This window comes from Phyllobates terribilis, unplaced genomic scaffold, assembly GCF_046119375.1.
Source record: "Phyllobates terribilis strain yellow unplaced genomic scaffold, ASM4611937v1 Scaffold_268__1_contigs__length_2594270, whole genome shotgun sequence".
NCBI lineage: Eukaryota > Metazoa > Chordata > Amphibia > Anura > Dendrobatidae > Phyllobates > Phyllobates terribilis.
The window spans coordinates 985,485-1,008,264 of NW_027363028.1; the positions used below are offsets into that span (position 1 = coordinate 985,485).

Below are 22,780 nucleotides of genomic sequence, written 5' to 3' on the forward strand. Positions count from 1 at the left end.
CGAAAAAAACAATCTCAGAATCAGTGGGATAAGTTGAAGCGTTCCAGAGGTATTACCTCATAAAGTGACAGTGGTCAGAATTGTAAAAATTGGTCTGATCATTAATGTGCAAACTATCTTCAGTGGTAAAGGGGTTAAAGGCTGATTTAACAACGAGTTACTCATAATTCTTAACAGCATAATTTATTTCAGCAGACGAAAATTTTCTTGAGAATAATGTACATGGCTGCAAATTGGTCAGAGCTTTGGAACCCTGAGAGAAAATGGCCTCTACCCCGACCCATGAAGCATCCACCTCCACAATGAATGGTTCTTGGAGATGGGGTTGGATTAGAACAGGATCAGACATAAAACACTCCTTCAATTTTTCAAAAGCCCTCAAAGCATCCGGTGGCCAAACCTTGAGATCCGCCCCCTTACGTGTGAGGTCAGTAAGAGGTTCAGCAATCTGAGAAAAACCCCTAATGAATTTCCTATAATAGTTGGTGAATCCTATAAAACCTTACAATGCGTTCAGGTCACTAGGTTGGAACCAATCTATTATGGCTTTCACCTTTCCAGGATGCATCGTAAACCATCAGACGATAAAATGACCCGGGAATGAAACTTCCTGAACAGAAAAAAAACATTTCTCAATTTCATCAAAGAAAGAATTCTCCCTCAACCTTTCTAATACAACACGGACATGTTCCTGGTGAGAATCCAAATCAGGAGAGAAAATTCTATATCATCAAGATAAATCACAAGAAATCTCCCAATGTAATCAGAGAAATATCATTCAGAAAGTTGTGAAATCCTGTTGGTGCATTGGAGAATCCAAATGGGAGGACGAGATTATCGAATAAACCCTCAGACGTTAAAGACGCCGATTCCCACTCATCACCTGTCATGGTGCAAATCAAATTGTAATAAGCCCCTCATCTCCGCTCCGTACACCTCGTACACACGCGGCTCCGCTCCGTACACCTCGTACACGCGCGGCTCCGCTCCGTACACCTCGTACACGCGCGGCTCCGCTCCGTACACCTCGTACACACACGGCTCTGCTCCGTACACCTCGTACACACGCGGCTCTGCTCCGTACACCTCGTACACGCGCGGCTCCGCTCCGTACACCTCGTACACACACGGCTCCGCTCCGTACACCTCGTACACACGCGGCTCCGCTCCGTACACCTCGTACACACACGGCTCCGCTCCGTACACCTTGTACACACGCGGCTCTGCTCCGTACACCTCGTACATACGCGGCTCCGCTCCGTACACCTCGTACACACACGGCTCTGCTCCGTACACACGCGGCTCTGCTCCGTGCACCTCGTACACACGCGGCTCTGCTCAGTACACCTCGTACACACGCGGCTCCGCTCCGTACACCTCGTACACACGCGGCTCTGCTCCGTACGCCTCGTACACACGCGGCTCTGCTCCGTACACCTCGTACACACGCGGCTCTGCTCCGTACACCTCGTACACACGCGGCTCCGCTCCGTACACCTCGTACACACGCGGCTCTGCTCCGTACGCCTCGTACACACGCGGCTCTGCTCCGTACACCTCGTACACACGCGGCTCCGCTCCGTACACCTCGTACACACGCGGCTCTGCTCCGTACACCTCGTACACACGCGGCTCTGCTACATCCACACTGTAAACCCCTCCTGACCCCACACATAAACTTCAGCTCATCCAGCACCATGACAACCAGCACAGCAGAGTCCTGCATCCACTGAGGCCCCTGATCATGTGACCCCTGACTCCTCCCCTCCTGTGACCTCATCACAGCTCCTGTGCGCACAGAGCAGCCATATATGTGGTGGCGGCTCTGCAGGTGGAGGTATGTGGAGACCCCCATTACTGGGCGCAGGGGGCATTAACCCCTTCAGCACGGAGACTCTTTTGGGGTCTTGTGTTGCCCCTTTATAAGAATCATAAGGTTTTTGTTCTGTTTCCTGTAATAGATACATACCCAACTATGGAGGCAGGAAGGGAGGAAACGTATTGTTCTCATAGTACAGGACCCCTTTACTGGCCCCACAGTGTAATGCCCCCATTATGCCCCTTATGCAGGATGTATGATGCCCCCCACAGCGTAATGCTCCCATTATGCCCCTTATGCAGGATGTATGATGCCCCCACACAGTGTAATGCCCCCATTATGCCCCTTATGCAGGATGTATGATGCCCCCACACAGTGTAATGCCCCCATTATGCCCCTTATGCAGGATGTATGATGCCCCCCACACAGTGTAATGCCCCCATTATGCCCCTTATGCAGGATGTATGATGCCCCACACAGTGTAATGCCCCCATTATGCCCCTTATGCAGGATGTATGATGCCCCCACACAGTGTAATGCCCCCATTATTCCCCTTATGCAGGATGTATGATGCCCCCACACAGTGTAATGACCCCATTATGCCCCTTATGCAGGATGTATGATGCCCCCCACAGTGTAATGCCCCATTATGCCCCTTATGCAGTATGTATGATGCCCCCACACAGTGTAATGCTCCCATTATGCCCCTTATGCAGGATGTATGATGCCCACCACACAGTGTAATGCCCCCATTATGCCCCTTATGCAGGATGTATGATGCCCCCACACAGTGTAATGCCCCAATTATGCCCCTTATACAGGATGTATGATGCCCCCACACAGTGTAATGCCCCCATTATGCTCCTTATGCAGTATGTATGAAGCCCCCACACAGTATAATGTTCCCCCAGTAGCGCCTGAGGTCCTGTAGTTGGAATAATCCCTCTGGAGTTGGTTTTCCATTTGCCTGCTCCCCTACATGTAGACCCTCGAGCATGTATACATGCATGTAGGGGAGCAGGCCTTACTAGATATCGAGGCTTTGTACAGTAATATACCGCATGAGGATGGTATCAGAGGAGTAAGACATTTCTTGAAATCGAGATCAATAGAGTGTAGCAGACATAATGACTTCATGGAGGATCTTCTAAAATTCGCTATTACTCATAACTTCTTTCTTTTTGACAGGAAGTACTTCCACCATCTCAGGGGTACTGCGATGGGGAGCCACTGTGCACCCTCACATGCTAAAGTATTCCTGAGCTGGTAGGAGGAAACTACAATATTCAGGGATGATCATAAGTGGTGGCATCCATATATTGGGGTATGATATAGATATATTGACTACATTTTTATCATCTGGTCAGAGACGAGTGAGCAATCTTTTGAATTTGTCAGAGAACTCAATATCCATAGAGTGGGCCTTAGATTTATATCAGAGTTTAACTATTACCAGCTGCCTTTCCTGGATGTACTAATCAAGAAGGATTGCAATGGGACCCTAGGAACACTCATCTATCATAAACCTTCAAGCACTAATAAACTATTGAAGTGGGATAGCCACCACCCCATCCTCATAAAAAGAAGAATACCCAAGGGCCAGTTTTTACGGTTGGGTACTGCTCTAATGTCACAGATTTTAATATACAGGCTATAGACCTGAACATCAGATTCAGGGAAAAAGGGTACTCATGGTACATTTTGGATTCCACATCATCGTTTTCAGAAAAATGGGAGAGACAGACACTCCTCCATCCCTAACCTAGAGACCAAGAAAAAGATTGGACAACACGAGTAAGAAAAACTTACGACAATCAGAGTGACTGTATCTTTCATATCCTCAGAAAACACTGGGATATACTTGTGGCTGATCCGGACCTGAGGGTCCTGTGGGATCTACTCCCACAATAACTTTCAGAAACGGTCAGACAATTAGGGACCATTTAGTGCATAGTTACTGTCAGGGAAATATTGAGAAAGTATTAACAATTTCTCTCTGTCCCTGAAACCCCTCTTCATCCCTCCCTTATCCACCATTTGTCACCAGAGGAGAGCTGAAACTCCAGCTGTTGGTATGCAAAAAACAGTACAAGAAGTTCAGTAGCCTATTCTACTTAACATACAAATGCATCTCCTCTTAGCACAGACCTGGGATAGATTGACACCTTCCAGCATAGGGGCAGAGATGGAAGGAAAGAGGAAATGACTCGTTTAGGCTCAAAAGGGGTTTAACAAAGACTGCAGAATCTTCGAAATAACTAAAGTTTCATAATTCTCAAAATGAAGGGACCCATATTTTTAGTGACAGGGTCAGCTTGGGAATGATATGGATATTTTCCTGTCTCTGTAGGTCCCTCTGGGGGGCTGTGGCGCAAAAGTCCCAAATTAACAGATCGCAGCTATACCGTGTGAGGTCTCTTGAGAATGGTAAAATCATAACGGAAAAAAATGTATCACTTTCGGGCCTCTACGATCAACCCACAATAAGTTATCTCAAAAAACAGATATCTAATAAAGATATGAAGGCTGGAGACCAGCCCCCGTAATGTCATCCCAGGGGGTGTGTGGGCCGGTCTTTCACTTCAGCATAAAAGAATCTGCTGAGGTTGGAGTAGCATTCATTGCGGGAGTATATATTTATTATAGCAACGGATCTTGCTCGATAACAGTCAAATCAAGCTTAGTGTCTCCCCTTCACCTATATTGAATTGTCTCAGCGATCATTATAGTAAGTCTTCTTTAATCCTGTTTATTTTGTGTAACTACTTATGTATTGTATTGTCCACTTTTGTAAAATCTTGTATATTTTTCATAATACTGCCTCCCTTTTGGATTAAATATAAAATGTAATAATTCTTTTTCTTTTTTGCTGTAATTGTTCCCTCCCCCGAAGCCATACGCTATCAGAACGCAGGCGTCCGCCCAGGCCTGTATTATATTTCAAATCTGGACGGCGGTGGCAACAATTTATATTAACCCCTTGAAAGCCTGAGGCGTATTAGAACGCCTCAGGCCATCACCCCCGGTCCAGTTAGGGCTCCGGCTGTGAGCCTGCATTCAACCGAGCACATGTCAGCTGATTCTTAAAGCCCATCGGTGACCCCAGTGGTTGTCATGTAATTATCACTATGAGAGCCACCTAGTGGTCGGCGCTCATAGCACAGGAGCATTTCTGCTACATAGAGGTGATCTGCTCATCACCTCTATGTAGCAAAGGCGATCGGACAGTTGCTGCTTCTAGTCTCCTATGGAGACTATAGACGCAAGCAAAAAGTGTAAAAAAAAAGTTTTTAAAAATATTAAAAAAACATAAAAGTTTAAATCACCTCCCTTTCGCCCCAATCAAAATAAAATAATAAAAAAAACAACCCACATACACATATTTGGTATTGCCGTGTTCAGAATCGCCCGATCTATCAATATAACAAAAGAATTGATCCGAACGGTAAACGGCGTAACGAGAAAAAAATTCTAAACGCCAGAATTACTTTTTTTGGTCGCCGCAACATTGCAATAAAATGCAATAACGGGCGATGAAAACATCAGAGCTACTCCAAAATGGTACTAATAAAAACGTCAGCTCGGTGCGCAAAAAATAAACCCTCACCCGGCACCAGATCCCGAAAAATGGAGACACTACAAGTCTTGGAAAATGGTGCCTTTTTTTTTTTTTTAGCAAACTTTGGATTTTTTTTCACCACTTAAAAAAAAAAGAACCTATACATGTTTGGTGTCTACGAACTTGTAATGACCTGGAGAATAAGAAGGGCAGGTCAGTTTTAGCATTCAGTGAACGTGGTAAAAAAAAAAAAAAACATCTGTGGTATTGCACTTTTTTTGCAATTTCATTGCATTTGGATTTTTTTCCTGTTTTCCCGTACACGATATGGTAAAACCAGTAATGTCGTTCAAAAGTACAACTCATCCCGCAAAAAATAAGCCCTCACATGACCATATTAAAAATAAAAACGCTATGGCTCTGGGAACAAGGGAAGCTAAAAGCGAAAATGCAAAAACGGAAAATCCCAGGGTTAATTGGGCTATCGTGAAGCTGACAGTGACCGTACGGGGGCGTAGACACACATTCCATGCGTTGGAATCTGGAGGTGTGATGCCATACGCTCACTGGTCGCTTGCCGATACCTACGTAGTGGGTAGTCGGGATCGTGTGCTCGCCACTCCCTGACGAAATCCAGACAGAGTAACGGCAACGGTGAGATATTGTGTGATCTCCCCGGTGTCGTCACTGTGGAACCCTGACAATTTCTATAAAAAACCTGCACCCAAGGGGACTTGGCTAGATAGAGGAATCTACGATTTCTTTAGATTTGCAGAACATTGTCCATTTAATTGGATGAGACCATGTAAATCTTTCTTGAGTTCCTCCATGCCTAAAATCTTTTTCTAGTGGGATTATTCCAACTGTAAATCCTCAGGACTAGTATATATGATCACACCTGCCCCTAGATTATGTAGGCAAGATCAAGAGGGAGTCTGGGAGGATTGTGGGGGGGCATTTGGGCAGTATACGCCATGGTTGGGACACCCCATTAGCGAGACATATGAACAGTGTACATTGAGATCAAACTGGAGACATCTCCTTTTGTATCATTGAGATGGTTAAACCCAATGTGAGAGGTGGTGATCACAATAGATGTATCCTCAAAAAAGAAAGTAAGTGGGTTGTTAGACTGGATTCACTGGCCCCTAAGGGACTCAATGAGCAAATTTCTTATGCCTGTTTTGTGTGAATACAGACCCATCCTGGATTATATTTTTAGATTGTATACTCTACCCATTGCTACTCAGTTCCCTGTGAATGGGATTCACATATTATTGTACTTCATCGAGATATCTGAGCTTCTATATCAGAATTATTACTTAGCAATTATTCCACATATACTATTTATTAATTAACAAGTGTGGTGATCCTTGTGTATCTCTAATTGTGCAATAGAGGTCAAATTTGACCATTTAGGAATATACTGTGGGCCATCATCCCATATCTTATGAAGTGATAAAGTAGATCTACTTGCCTATTGCATGATGGGAGGATGTGCAATACTTGTTTTTAGTCTCCCATGACGCTGATCTCAGAGATAGAAAAATCTTATGTTGGTGTAATGCAATCCAAAACCATTATGCGCTCCGGTGTGGAACACATGCTTCTGGACATGCACAATCGCAGATAGGAGACTGTGATGCACTCCGGCGTGGAACGCACATGTCCCGGCACGTTTGTGCTTTCTGCCCGCCTGTCTCCGTTGTTTTGTGCTGGATTTTGGGGAATACTTGAGAATTTATTTTTGTTCCATCTGTCTTTAATTAATCCATCAGATAAGTCCTCAGAGAATTATAATTAGAGGAACCCATGGACACATTAGGATTTGTGAAGATGACCTCCGCTCTCCTCTATTTCCTTTGAATTTATTGTGTGACTTGTATTTCAAAACAGTAGCTCTTGGTTTGTTTCACTTCCATGTGTAAATTGAATTTGACTCGTAGTCTTTGATATCTCTTTCAAACTTAGTTTTTTTGATGTCTGAGATCCATCCTCCAGACTTTGTAAATTCTTTTGCATATTTTGTTTGATTTTTGTATCCAAAAAGGCTTCTACACTTGGCGGAAAACTTTCAACTAGTTATTTTCAAGAAACAAATATCAAACGCTATGTGACTTGGTTATCCTTGGTTAGGTTTTTTTTTTTATTTAGATTGTGAGCCCCAATGGGGACAGCGATGATAATGTATGTAAAGCTCTGCGGAATATGTTGGCGCTATATAAAAATAAAGAATATATATATATATATATATATAATATAATGTGGACATACACCCTGTAAAGCATGCAACTATGTTAACCGCTTCCCGACAGCCCACTGTACATAAACGTCCGCGCTGCCTGGGCTCTGTGCAGCGCGGACGTTTAAAAACGGTGGGTGGTCTCGCAGCGCTCAGGACCCCCAGGGTCCTGCAAGCGCTGCGAGAGCGGTGCAGAGCGTTAGCTCTGACAGGGAACATCATCGGGACCTGATTGGATCAGGTCCCAGTGATGTTAACCCTTTGCTGCCTTCTATATGCCGCGATCTATCGTGATCGCGGCATATAGAAGACAGCAGGAGGAGAGGGGGTGGTATACTTACCTCTCCGAAGACCCCTGATACCTTTCAGGACCTTGGGTTGCTATGGCAGCTGGAGGTCACATGACAGCCTCCAGCTCTACCATATATGGTGTCCTGCCAGTGTCAGCCTGCAGCTGAAGCCTGGCAGGACACACTGACTGTGTGAAGATCTCATGTAATGTAATATATGTCTATTACATTACATGAGATCAGCGATCAGAAAAATAAAAATTAATGTCCCATACAGGGACTAAGTAAAACTGTAAAAAAAAGTTTTAAAAAAATGTTTTGAAACTGTTAAAAAAAAATACAAAATAAATTAAAATAAATAAAATATTAAACCGATAAATCCGTATATTTATGCAAAAATAAAAAAAGTATACATATTTGGTATCGCCGCGTCCGAAACAACCCGAGCTATAAAACTGTCACACTAATTAACTCCTTCTGTGCACACCGTAATAAAAATAAATAAAAAATGGAGGAAAAAACTATGCTTTTTCCTCATATCGCCAAACAAAAAGTGGAAAAAAATGCGATCAAAAAGCAAAATGGAAATAAAAATGGTACCGTTGAAAACGTCATCTTGTTCCGCAAAAAAAAGAGCGGTATGGCGGCTTATCAGCCGAAAAATAAAAAAGTTATAGCGCTCAGAATAAAGCAATGCAAAAAAAAATTTTTTCTATAAAATTGTTTTATTGTGTAAAAGCGCCAAAACATAAAAAAAATATACAGTAAATGTAATATCGCTGTAAACGTACCGACCCGAAGAATAACGCTGCCTGATCACTTTCACCACATGCAGAACGGCATACAAAAAAACCCTCAAAAAACAATTCCTGAATTGTTGGTTTTTGTTAATTTTACCTCCCAAAAAACGGAATAGAAAGTGATCAAAAAACGTCACGTACCCAAAAATGGTACCAATAAAAATGTCAACTCGTCCCGCAAAAAACAAGCCGTCACATGACTCTGTCGGCCGAAATATGGAAAAATTATAGCTCTCAAAATATGGTGATGCAAAAACTAGATTTTGCAAAAAAAAAAGCGTCTCTTAGTGTGTGACAGCTGTCAGTCATAAAAACCCGATATAAATCTGGTATCTCTGTAATCGCACCGACCCGAAGAATAAAGTAATCTACCGTAATCAGTTATATCACACGAGGAACGGCGTAAAAAAATAAATAAAACCAATTCTTCACCTGCTACTGATTTGTTTATTATGTCTCCCAAAGATCGCACTAAGGCTCTGCTCACATTTATCCTGCGCTCTGCGCTGAGCACTTACGCCAGAGTTTCCGTGTAAATCTCTGAAATACGTGATTCAGACGGAACCCATGATGGAAGATTCCCTGTAATGAGGCAGATATAGGCCACTGTGAATGCCGTATGGCCTGTGATCCCACGGTGTCATTTGTTTTAGGCGTGCATAAAAGTGCGGTTGGCCACAGTTTTGTGCACTTCTGAAAAAAAGGACACCGCTAAACAGAGGCCAGACGGAGTCCAGAGCAACTCTGCTGCCTCATTACAGTGAATGGATCCTGCAGGGGTTTCATCTGAATTACATCACTTTGAAATTTAGATGGAAACCCCGATGTAAGTGCTCAGCCTAGAGCGCCGGATGTTACGTAAAATGTTCCCAATAAAAGCTTCAACTCAGTCCTCAAAAAAAGCTAGTCCCCACTCAGGTCCGTCATCTGTTAAAAATATAAGGGACTTCCAAGTTACTGGTAGCAGAAAGGCTCTGGAAAAGCGAAATGGCCCTTGCCCCCCCAAAAGAAATTCAGAAAATTTTGTGCTCCCAAATCCAAATGCCTATTCTACAATAATTTGTTCTCCAAATGTCAAATAGCACTCCGTCCCCCCCAGATCTCGCCGTATGGTTGAGCGGTACGATACAGCCACATATGGGGTATTGCCACTTTTAGAAGAAATTGTGTGACTCATTTCGGCACCATTTTTACCCATTGCCCTGTGTGAAAATGTAAAATCTGAGGGTAAAACATTTTTTTGTGGTAAAAATATAATTATGCTTTTTTCACTGCCCAATGGTATAAATTTAAAAATTAAAAAATACTCACTACTTCCCTAGATGAATTCCTTGAGAGGTGTAGTTTACAAAATGGGGTCACTTGTGGGGGTTTCTGCTGTTTCGGCATGTCAGCGACTCTTCAAATGTGACATGGTGTCTGCAACCTATCCCAGCCAACATAGCTCTCCTTTCTCTTCCGAACCCTGCCGTACACCAAAGCAGTGGTTTTCCCCCACATATGGGGTATCTGCGTACTCAGGAGAAATTGCACAACAAATTTCATTGTGCAATTTATCCTGTTACCCTTATGATAATACAAAATTAGGGAATGAAAAACATTTTTTGTGGGAAAAATGTGAAAATTTTATTTTTATGGCTCAATATTATAAACTTCTGTGAAGCACCTGGGGGTGCAAGGTGCTCACCACACATCTAGATAAGTTCCCTAAGGGGTCTAGTTTCCAAAATGATGTCACTTGTGGGGGGTTTCCACTGTTTAGGCACATTAGGGGCCCCCCAAATGCAACATGGCGTCCGCTAATTATTCAAACAAATTTTACATTCAAAAAGTCAAATGGCGCTCCTTCCCTTTCGAACCCTGCCGTGCGCCCAAACAGTGGTTTGCCTCCACATATGGGGTATCAGCGTGTTCAGGAGAAATTGCACAACAAACTTCATGGTGCAATTTATACTATTACCCTTATGATAATGCAAAATTAACGGATGAAAAACGTTTTTGTGGGAAAAATGTGAAAATTTTATTTTTACAGCTCAATATTATAAACTTCTGTGAAGCACCTTGGGGTTCAAGGTGCTCACCACACATCTAGATAAGTTCCCTAAGGGGTCTAGTTTCCAAAATGGTGTCACTTGTGGGGGGTTTCCACTGTTTAGGAACATCAGGGGCTCCCCAAATGCAACATGGCGTCCTCTAATTATTCAAACAAATTTTACATTCAAATGGCGCTCCTTCCCTTCCGAACCCTGCCGTGCGCCCAAACAGTGGTTTTCCCTCACATATGGGGTATCATCGCGCTCAAGAGAAATTGCACAACAAATTTTGGGGTCCATTTTTTCCTGTTACCCCTGTGAAAATAAAAAAAATTGGGTCTAAAGTAACATTTTTGTGAAAAAAGTTAAATGTTAATTTTTTTCTTCCACATTCCAAAAATTCCTGTGAAGCACCTGAAGGGTTTAATAAAGTTCTTGAATGTGGTTTTGAGCACCTTGAGGGGTGCAGTTTTTAGAATGATGTCACTTTTGGGTATTTTCTGTCATAAAGACCCCTCAAAGTGACTTCAAATATGATGTGGTCCCTAAAAAAATGTTTTTGTAAATTTTGTTGGAAAAATGAGAATTCGCTGGTCAACTTTTAACCCTTATAGCTCCCTAACAAAAAAAATTTTGGTTCCAAAATTGTGCTGATGTAAAGTAAACATGTGGGAAATGTTATTTATTAACTATTTTGTGTGACATATCTCTCTGATTTAAGGGCATGAAATTTCAAAGTTTGAAAATTGCTAAATTTTCAAAATTTTCACCAAATTTCCGATTTTTTCACAAATAAACGCAAGTGATATCGAAGAAATTTTACCACTATGCTGAAGTACAATATGTCACGAAAAAACAATCTCAGAATCAGGGGGATCCGTTGAAGCATTCCAGAGTAATTACTTCATAAATTGACAGTGGTCAGAATTGAAAAAATTGGCCCAGTCACGAAGGCAAAAACAGGCTCTGGTGCGAAGTGGTTAATAAAACCAACACATTTGAAGAAAACCTAACAGGACTACAATTTGCAATACACAATTTCATCAGTTGTAACACTATAGGGGTCATCTACTAAATAGAGTGTATAGAGAGTTAACTACAATATGTGGGATGGACGTCAGATCCGCTAAAAAAATGTATTAGAAGACATTTATCTGACGCAATCAATCCCACAGCATTAAACCTGTCTGTGGTTTCAAGACGCTTTTCACAAAAACATAAAGGGGATATCAGACCCTTCAGATATTAGGAATAGAAAAGGTTTATAAACCATTAAGAGGTGGAGATATGAAAAGAAAAATCTTAAATAGAAAGTCATATTGGATATTTAATTTACACACTAGAGCCCCACAGGGAATGGACATCAGACAGGATTAATATTACAGTACAATTAATTGTATTTGTTTTTGATTTCCAGTGATTTTATTGAATGTCTCATGCATGAGTTGTATTTGTGTATTCTCTTTTACTTCCATACAATACAGGGTTAAATTGTCTGAGAAGTACTCAGTAATCAATGGACACGCAGGCATTCCAAAGGGAAGGATATAAAAGTATCACGGAGACTCACATGTTGTAAATAATGAATAAGCATTGGTTTCATATGCGGGCACTTGGTGGTATGCCATCACAACAGTTTTATGAACTCACAATAAGGCTATGTGCCCACGTAGCAGATTTGATCCAGAGCGTTTTTGCCTCTCTATGGAAGAAAAAAACGCATGCAGATTTACATGCTTTTTTTCTGCCAGAGAGAAGCATTTTTTCAGCGTTTTCGCATGCGTTTTTTCAAGCAGTTTTCCAAGCAATTTTGAGCATCTCTTGGAAAGTGCTTGACAAGTTGGTCACACTATATAAATCCCTGCAACCGGCATGGATTTATATATTGTGACCAAGTAATAGTTAAAAAAAAGAATAAGAATGGTAAAAAATAAAAAAAAAAGATTATACTCACCTTCCGATGTCTTCCTGGTGTCATCTCTGCTGCGTCCGGTCTCTTGCAATGCTCGCGCTGTTGTGAAGGACCTGCGGTGACATCATTGAGTCATGTGATGGGTCACATGACTCAGTGACGTCATGGCAGGTCCTTCACAACAGCGCAAGCATTGCAAGAGACCGGACGGCGTGGACAAAACACCGGGATGACATCGGAAGGTGAGTATAATCTTTATTTTTTGTATTAAATTCTTTTATTTACAGATTCTATGGTACCTGAGTCTGGAGGAGAGTCTTCTATCCTCCAGGCCTGGGTACCATCCGCACATTAGAACGCGTCAATTACGCAAGTACAGATGCAGTCTTGCGGTATTGGCGCGTTCTAATGCAAGTCAATGGCGGCGATTACGCTGCGTGTCCGCAAAATTAATGGACATGCTGCGTATTTTTGAGCGCAGCATAAACGCTGCGGAAAAATACGCAGCATGGGCATTGAAAGTGCGGATTTGCATTGGAGACCATGGGGGAAGGTTTACCAAGTGTTTCCCAAGCGTTTACGCTGCGGAAATTCCGCAGCATAAACGCTTGAAAAACGCATCGTGGGCACACAGCCTTAATGTGAGGTTTTAACAATATAGACAATGCTGGAGAATCCATCTCTCCTCCTTGCTCTACTTGAACCTTGAAATGTCCCTGACCAGGGCGGCTCCATGCGGTGATCTTCAGACAAAGTGCATTGAATAAACAGTGAGCTGACCTCCCTCTCCATTTTACCATTATATGCATGTTTTCCCTATAGTGATGAATATTTATTTTTGCTAAAACTGTGATATTTTCACTTTAAAACTTTTTTTAAACCTTTTTTATAAACTTTTTTTAAACAGCTCTCCTTAGTGCGATCATACAACACAGAAGCCTCTGATTGCTCAGATGATGCACTGTACTACTGTAGTGCGGTGTATTATCACTACCTGTGCAATAGTAACGTCCCCATACACATGAGATAAGTGTTGACTGATCGGTCATTTGGCAGACGGTTATCTCTCCCGACTCCCCCATACACACAAATATTCCAGCTTTTCTGTGGTCTGTATGAGAGAGTCGCCTCCAGACTCCTCTAGCGGAGGATTATCTACAGGAAGAACAAACATTTTAGCCTCTGAAATTCAGGATCACAGATCCTTCTCTGCCCTGACATTATCTGTTGGGAGGCCCCCAAATACATTATATAGTCAACCAAACCCCCCGAAATCAGTGCTTTCATGCAGCTTTAGTCTAATGTGTCTGGGGGCGTTAAAAGGTAACTTATTGAATGCTGCCTCTGGCCCGGCCTAATAGACTTTCGTACATTGCAGGCCCAAACACCATTATTAGGCATTTAAGTATCATAGTAACTAGTCAGCCCCATACTATTGAGTACTTGGGGGAGGAAGGTCATTCAGCCGAACTCTGTCAAACCTTCTTAGATGCCATGTTTGCTTTTTGCAGGAGCAAGTGGTTAAACTGCCAGGGATTTTATTGCAGCCGCACCCATGCCATCCCTGCGGTGTACATCTATGTTCTGGTGCTCAAAAGAATTCATATAAGAACAAACACAAATGTTTAACATGTTAAAAAATGACAATGTGTCTTCTGCTTTTTGCATGTTTTTTTTTCTACAAGAATTGTTGGTGACAGTTTTCTTTTGAAACTTTTTAATATCTGCTTTTTTCTTTTTTTTTTTTCTTGTAATATAGGAAAGCCTAAGGCCAGAAGTAAACCCCATAATACACTATACATGTAGACTTCAGTATCAAATCATTTCTGTCTGCGGTGTGTGTGCAAACAAAACAGCTTTTATAAAAGCCTCAAACTTCTGTGTGTGAATCAGACATGAGATCTAACTTGATAGAAGATTACAGTCCGGGGAAGACGGGAAACATTCATATAGATGGCCAGTGGTGCAGTAGTCAGTGACGGACTCTGGCCAAATATGGTTTTAGATCCGTAGTAGAAGATGTTGCCTCATCATGACATAGTTATTTCTCATGTCACTTGTAATGAATATCTCCTGCAGTATTGCTAATTCCAATTCCATTGTCGGAAAATGGGACGAGAATTAGCGTTATGGAAGGTGTCATGAACTCACAAAGAGATGACACCGGGGAGATTACATAATCTCTCACCGTTGTCGTCACTCTGTGGGGATATGTGTATATGCCCCCGTACGGTCACTGTCAGCTTCACGATAACCCAATTATTATTGTTCGCTGCCACCACCGTCCAGATTTGAAATATAATACAGGCCTGGTCGGACGCCTGCGTTCTGGTAGGGTATATGGCTTCGGGGGAGGGAACGATTACAGAGCAAAAGAAACAGGACTATTACATTTTATATTTAATCCAAAAGGAAGGCAGTGTTATGAAAAATATACAAGGATTTTACAAAGGGGACAATACAGTACAGAATATACAGTTACACAATATAAACAGGATTAAAGAAGACTTACGTAATAGATCGCAGAGACAATTCCGTTTAGCTGGAGGGGGGCGCCCCACTTATTGATTTGACTGTTATCGAACAAGATCCGTTTATTATAGTCTCTATACCCCCCTGGCAATGAATACTCATCCATCCTCCTTGGATTCTTTTATGCCTAAGGGGAGACCTGCCCACACAGCACCTGGGATGACATTAAGGGGGCTGGCTCTACCATTTTTTCCGTTATGAATTTACCTTCCTTTAGAGACCACACATGACATAGTTGTTGTCTGTTATTTTGTTACTTTTGCACCCCAGCTACCTGGAGGGACTCACAGCTACGATAAAATAAGCATATTGTTCCTTGGCTGACCCTGCCACTAAAAACATGGGTCCCATTATTAGCGGAGTTATAGAACTTACAATATTTCATATTTCGTATCAGCTCCGGACATCCTGAAGTTTGTGTTAAACCCCTTTGAAGCCTAAATGAGTTTTCCTTCAATCTCTGCCCCTGCTGGAAGGTGTCAACCTATCCCAGGTCTGTGCTAAGGGGAGATGCATTCCTATGTTAAGTGGGTCAGTAGCACCTTTTGTGCTGCATTTGTCTACAAGTGACTTCTGCTGTGTGTGTTAAATTGCATGGAAACAGTTGGTTTGGTCCAAATGGTGGATAAGGAAGAGGTGAGAGAGAAGAGGGGTTTGGGAGAAATTGTTAATATTTTCTCAATATTTCCCTGACGGTGAGTCTATGAGAAATGTATTCAGCTGCAGACTCCGAGGAAGAAACTGCTTGTTGTCTGTGGCCTTAAATATATAGGTTTTATTACTAGATGTAAAGAAAAAACGAAATACTGTCAAATAATAAATCTCCTTATATGTTTCCCCTCGTTATCTCCAATAGTTGTATTATTGCACAGGATTTTTATGATGTTCCATCGGCTTATCTTCTCATTCAGGTCTCTACAATACCGGATCCTCTCAGTGCAGATCTTCTATATAACAAAATTTTCCTGATTTACCTGATATGGACAGGGAAAAGATGGCGGAGAGGATATTCCACCTCACCCTAGAGATCCTCTTCCGGATTACTGGAGAGGTGAGAGATTCTGATGACGTCACATTACATCAATCTTATCTATAGGAATAACAGACGGACAGAACTGGAGAGGTGAGGACTCTGGAAATGTCTGTAGTGAGATTTATTAATGTTTCTCTCCATAACCAGCGATTAATCACGGGGCCTCCACCTTACCTCCTGATACATGAGGACATCAATGACCAGAAGATCCTAGAACTTGCCTACAAGATGATTGAGCTTCTGACTGGAGAGGTGACACTGCTGGGAATTCTGGGACATTATACAGTAACGCTATGGAGGAATCGGGGGGATGACGGTATCATTGTATGTGTCAGGTTCCTATAAGATGTCAGGATGTCGCCGTCTATTTCTCCATGGAGGAGTGGGAGTATTTAGAAGGACACAAAGATCTGTACAGGGACTTCATGATGGAGGTTCCCAAGCCCCTCACATCACCAGGTAATAGACAGGACTAAATACACACAACCTATAATTATCTGTATGTAAAGAATGAATTCAGCCCCTGTATGTGTATCCTCCAGATATATCCAGTAAGAGGACAACACCAGAGAGATGTCCCCATCCTCTTCTTCCACAGGACTGTAAACAAGAAGATCCCAATGTTCCTCAGGATCATCAGGTAGATGGAGAGAAGGTGTCATGAGATCTCCCCTATGATGTGTAGACGGCTGTGAAGGTCTTGTGCTCAGTCTTGTTTTATCCACCAGTATTATATGTTTTATACTTGTGTAATGAGAACGGTGGAGATGGCAGGATTAGAGCTGATCATAGATGGGACTTCTCCATCTGTCTGTGACTTTTACAATATTTGTTTCAGGGTGAAGATCTGACCCATATTAATACTACAGAGACATATGTGAGGGGTGATGAGTGGTGTAAGGAGGAGATTCCTACATATGACTACCCAGGTGAGTAGTAATCACTAAATGCAGAGAAGTCACAGATTCTTCTCAGTCACTGGCTGTGGCTGCTTTATCGGTGGTGTAGTCTGGCCGTATAGCAATCGTGCGATCACCATTTTGCCACTAGACCACAACATTCTCCTCCGTCCGAAAATGTTCAATTTACTTTGGGAAATTGTGAAAGACCTTTTCTATACAACTTACAACCTGAAGGAATCACCTACCCCCTGGGATTAGGAGACGCTGACCGTTACCTGCCCAGGTCTGTAAACTACAAAGCCAAATGACAGTGTACGTAGAATGTGCTGACAAGTGAGAAAATCACTTGAAGAAAAATATTTTCATTGGCCTGTAAGAGAAAGCGGAGGGTAATGATGCTGTTGGCTTCCTAGAACCCTGATATCTTATTGGATGAATCTACCTTCTCTCCCTTCTGTGCTGCTGAATGTGCTCATATGGTCCCTACAAGACCAGGTCCAGTCTTTCCAGACTTTTTTGATCGACAACATTAAATGTGCAGTGAGGCCAAGTGTGAATTTCTGTACAATAACAACAGAGTTTCCCTTTATCCTGATTTTTCAATATCTTTTAAAACCAATTAACTTCAAACAGGATTGTGATAAACTACATAAAAAACATTACACCTGTGCCATGATATATCTCTAAGCTGTGCGTGGCTGATGGCTGTAATATACATTTATTCCCGCCTGCAGGAGATGTGTTGGCTCCAGCCCTGGTTTCATGGAGTCACTCCAAGTCATAAATTCCATTATGTTTTCGATCCTAAGAAATTCAGATTACTGCACAATCTCTCCTGAAATGGGGGCGATAATACTTTCTCTACTCTTCTGCTCAGGACTCATAGTAGCTCCAATGGTCCAACATAAATGAGTGTGACTCCAGTTTAGTGTTGGATTTCTCCCTTCATGCATATGTAGTAGTTGGGGATGTTACATGTTTTTATATTCTTTCTTTTTTTACAAGTTCATTCTGTATGATAGTTTCATTGTGGTTGGATCGGCCTCCCTCACTTATGTGACGCTGTAACTCCCTGGTAGTCTTTCAAAAAGAAGGTCTCCATTGCCTCTTCCAAATGCTCGAGATCTAAATTTAAGACCCCTCAGCTCTGCAGTATTATAAAAAGTTCTCTTTGAACGTCTAATATTTCTTCTTGACACTCATCTGACAGAAAATATTGTCCCTTACGATAGTTTAGATTGCCAAGAGCCACAGAGCCCCATACTCTAATTACCCCAGAGAGGTTTCACCACTAGTTACTCATTTATTACTGATGAAGACTGTTGAGTTTGATCATTTCAGTCGATGTTTTATTGTGTATAGTCACAGTTTTTGACTTCAGTAATCCTCTGATTTAACCTCTTCAGGCACCCAGTTTTCTGTTCCTAATCAGGGCCATTTTTCAAATCTGACGTTTGTCACTTTATGTGGTGATAACTTTGAAATTCTTCACAAAGGATAATAGGAAACAAATGGACCTTACAAATTATTTTTCAACTTCTTTTGAATGTGACAATACCCTATATATGGTTGTACACTACTGTCTGGGCACATGGCAGGTTAAGAAGGGAAGGAGCGACATTTAGCTATTAGGAATGCAGATTTTGCTGGAATAGTTCCCAGACACAATGTATTGGGGGCACTGTTTATGGTCACCTGGAAGCTCGAAAGATGGCCACCACGAACAGGCTTGCCTTATCTACCCCATTTATAGATTTCAAAAATTACTTTGCTCATCACCCTTTAACCCCTCTACATGGATCTGGACTAACACAGAGATCCCTAGGCTTGGGCCACGGTGTTACCTGCTGTTCTGTGGAGTGAGATAGGAAGAAGAATAGTCAGATAGCCGGGTCAGAACCAGGAGGACAGAGAAAATACTAAATCAGAAGACACAAGAGTAGTCAGTAAACGGGCCGAGGTCACAACAGGAAACAAATACACAAGCCGGGAGCTGAGCACAGAGGACTGAACCAGAGGAGAACAAGGCTGTATCTGGCAGCTCCCGGCAATATGCTCCGAGCTTTAGTAGGGTGCGGTGCTTTCCAAATGGCTGAAGCAGGGAGCAGATTACTTCAGCTGGACAGCACACACACCCATACTGCCAGACTGGATGGTACTACTGGTCCCAGGCTCCCTAATCTTAGTGGCAGCGCAGAGCCTGCGCCACCCAGAGCTTCTGGTTCTAACGTCTCTTCCATCACAAGTGCCGCCTGCGGAATGAATAAGGCTTCTCCTGGTGACAGAAGGAGACGTCACACAAGTCGAAGCAGGAGGAGAAGTAGATGTCCCAGAGGAGATGGTACACACCTTTTGCAGAAGCCCTAATATAACAAAATGGCAGAAAACCAGAGCAGTAGAAATCCCCATAAAGTGACTCCATTTTGGAAATTATAACCCTCAGTGAATTAATCTATAGGAGAAGTGACTATTATGACTTCACAGTCACTTTCCAAAAATTAGCACACGGTGGATGATGGAGAGTGAAAATTACAAATATGCCATTTTATTACCCAACACATAGTGTCCAGATTGTGCTCCAGGAGACACACACCATCAATTAAGTGGGTTCTTCTCACTATAGTAATGCCAAATACATGGATGCTAAATGTGGTTTGGGCGCACTGCAAGGCTCAGAAGCGAGGGGGAGATCTGACTTTGGGAGAGCGGATATTGCTGGATTGGTTTATGGAAGCCATGTTGATTCTCAAGAGCCTTTGAGCCACTAATAATGTGGAAACCTCTGTTTTTCCATTGACAGATGATGGACTTGAGTGGGGACTTGTTTTTTGTTAGATGAGTAGAAGTTTTTATTGGTGTCATTTTTGCCTACATAACATTTTTTGATGGCCTCTTATTCCATATTTTGGAGGCAGAATGAACAAACAGTTGGACACCACGCTCTACTGGTTCATCCTATGAGGTTTTCTATTAGACTGTGAACTGTCATTCTGTCAATAACTTGCCATTCCTACAGGCATTTTAAGTACAATTATCACAAGAATCCCATAGAAAAATAAATAAAGATTGCATACCACTTCTAAATCAATCTAAACAAACACATCTCTGGGCTACATGCTATTCCAGGAAAATGAAGATATATATGCTCAAGTTTAAAAATCAATTTTATTAGACACAAATCGAAAAAATAGAGGAATATTGAAAATATTTTAAATATTCCTCTATTTTTTAGATTTATGTCTAATAAAATAGATTTTTAAACTTGAGCATATATCTCTTCATTTCCCTGGATTAGCATGTAGCCCAGGGATGTGTTTGTTTAGACATTTTAAGTAGAAATCTTCAAAAATATAAATTTCAGGGACATTTTATTCAAAATTAATAATTGTGTTTTTTTTCTTGGTAGATGACTGTACCAGGAGATCAGATGAACAGGAGATTTTTAAATCTGACGATCTTGAGATCCCACAAGATACAATTGAAGTGAATGCCATTACTCCAGATATACCATCATCCCTTCACAGCAAACATCAATCATCTGATCCTATGAAACAGGTCCTATCTTCTGATTCATTACCGACTACTAAGGAAAATCAAAATAAAATAAGCATTAATAAACGAACTGCTCCTAAAGCAAAGAAATCTTTTTCACGTTCAGAAAATGGAAATAGTTTTACCCTTGAAAAGTCTATTCTTAAACATCAAAAAATACACACAGCGGACAATAGATTGTTTTGTTCCAAATGTGGAAAATGTTTTAACCAGAAATCAGTTTTTGTTGATCACCAGAGAACCCACACAGGAGAGAAGCCTTTTTCATGTTCAGAATGTGGGAAATGTTTTAAACGGAAAGCGCATCTTGATAACCACCAGAGAATTCACACAGGGGAAAAGCCCTTTTCCTGTTCAGAATGTGGGAAATGTTTTAACCAGAAATCAGCTTTGGTTAACCACCAGAGAACCCACATAGGGAAGAAGCCTTTTTCATGTTCAGAATGTGAGAAATGTTTTAACCAGAAAGCGCATCTTGATAGCCACCAGAGAACCCACACAGGGGAGAAGCCCTTTTCCTGTTCAGAATGTGGGAAATGTTTTTACCAGAAATCAGCTTTAGTTAAGCACCACAGAACCCACACAGGGAAGAAGCCTTTTTCATGTTCAGAATGTGAGAAATGTTTTAACCAGAAAGCGTATCTTAAAAACCACCAGAGAACCCACATAGGGGAGAAGCCTTTTTCATGTTCAGAATGTGGGAAATGTTTTAACCGGAAAGCGCATCTTGATAGCCACCAGAGAACCCACACAGGGGAAAAGCCCTTTTCCTGTTCAGAATGTGGGAAATGTTTTAATCGTAAAATGATTCTTGATAGACACAAGAGAACTCACACAGGGGAGAGGCCTTTTTCTTGTTCAGAATGTGGGAAATGTTTTAATCATAGAATGATTCTTGAAAGTCACAAGAGAACCCACACAGGGGAGAAGCCCTTTTCCTGTTCAAAATGTGGGCAATGTTTTACAAGGAAATCAGGTTTGATTAAGCACCAGAGAACCCACACAGGGGAGAAGCCCTTTTCCTGTTCAGAATGTGGGAAATGTTTTAATCGTAAAATGATTCTTGATAGTCACAAGAGAACCCACACAGGGGAGAAGCCCTTTTCCTGTTCAGAATGTGGGAAATGTTTTAACCAAAAATCAGTTTTGGTTGCGCACCAGAGAACCCACACAGGGGAGAAGCCTTTTTTATGTTCAGAATGTGGGAAATGTTTTAATCATAAATCACATCTTAATAAACACCAGAGAACCCACACAGGGGAGAAGCCTTTTTCATGTTCAGAATGTAGAAAGTGTTTTACAGACAAATCATCTCTTGTTACACATCAGAGAACTCACACAGGGGAGAAGCCTTTTTCATGTTCAGAATGTGGGAAATGTTTTAACCATAAATCACATCTTACTAAACACCAGAGAACCCACACAGGGGAGAAGCCTTTTTCATGTTCAGAATGTAGAAAGTATTTTACAGACAAATCATCTCTTGTTACACATCAAAGAACTCACACAGGGGAGAAGCCTTTTTCATGTTCAGAATGTGGGAAATGTTTTAACCAGAAATCAGCTTTGATTAAGCACCAGAGAACTCACACAGGGGAGAAGCCTTTTTCCTATTCTTCTTTTTTTTAATGCAAGAAATTTTTATTGAGATTTTTTCATTAGTTTTTTTTTTTTTACAAAACAAGAAATCAGTACATAGAAATAATAAAATAACATACCATAGGGATGACATACATGCATCTCTCCTATATATCCTTTCAGCTTGCCCATTACCGTCTGATAACTTTCAGTTACTATTTCTTACAATTAACATTCCACATTCTTGATATCTTTTATATAACCTTAATATTGTAATAAACATTATAATCCTATACACATATAGGTGTGCTATATTACCCATACCACATGTATATTGGAATTCCTTAACATTACAATGAAACATTAGACCTCACCAATACCCCCCTTCTCCCATAAGTCAATGTCTCTCCAACAATAACCCCCTTGATGGCATTCCAGGTGTATCCAACCATAAGCCCCATATTTTCTCTAATTTATTCATTCAGTTTTGTTTTTTTATATACCCCTTTTTGTAATCTGATAATATTA

The 22,780-nt window shown here is 41.6% G+C and overlaps 1 protein-coding gene across 2 annotated transcripts; it reads left to right on the top strand.

Annotated features, from left to right (window-relative positions):
• The first annotated feature begins 202 nt into the window (after positions 1–202).
• Positions 203–22,391, top strand: LOC141219408 (uncharacterized). Of its 2 annotated transcripts, none has more exons than XM_073666128.1 (7): positions 203–427; positions 16,099–16,238; positions 16,368–16,472; positions 16,556–16,679; positions 16,763–16,860; positions 17,059–17,149; positions 20,529–22,391. In XM_073666128.1, the coding sequence occupies exons 2-7, from the start codon at positions 16,167–16,169 to the stop codon at positions 22,301–22,303; spliced, it is 2,265 nt and encodes a 754-aa protein (XP_073522229.1). In that variant the 5' UTR covers positions 203–427; positions 16,099–16,166; the 3' UTR covers positions 22,304–22,391. The 2 variants fall into 2 exon arrangements, with proteins under 2 accessions (XP_073522229.1, XP_073522228.1); XM_073666127.1 differs by lacking the exon at positions 203–427 and adding an exon at positions 1,769–1,837.
• The last annotated feature ends 389 nt before the right edge of the window (positions 22,392–22,780 follow it).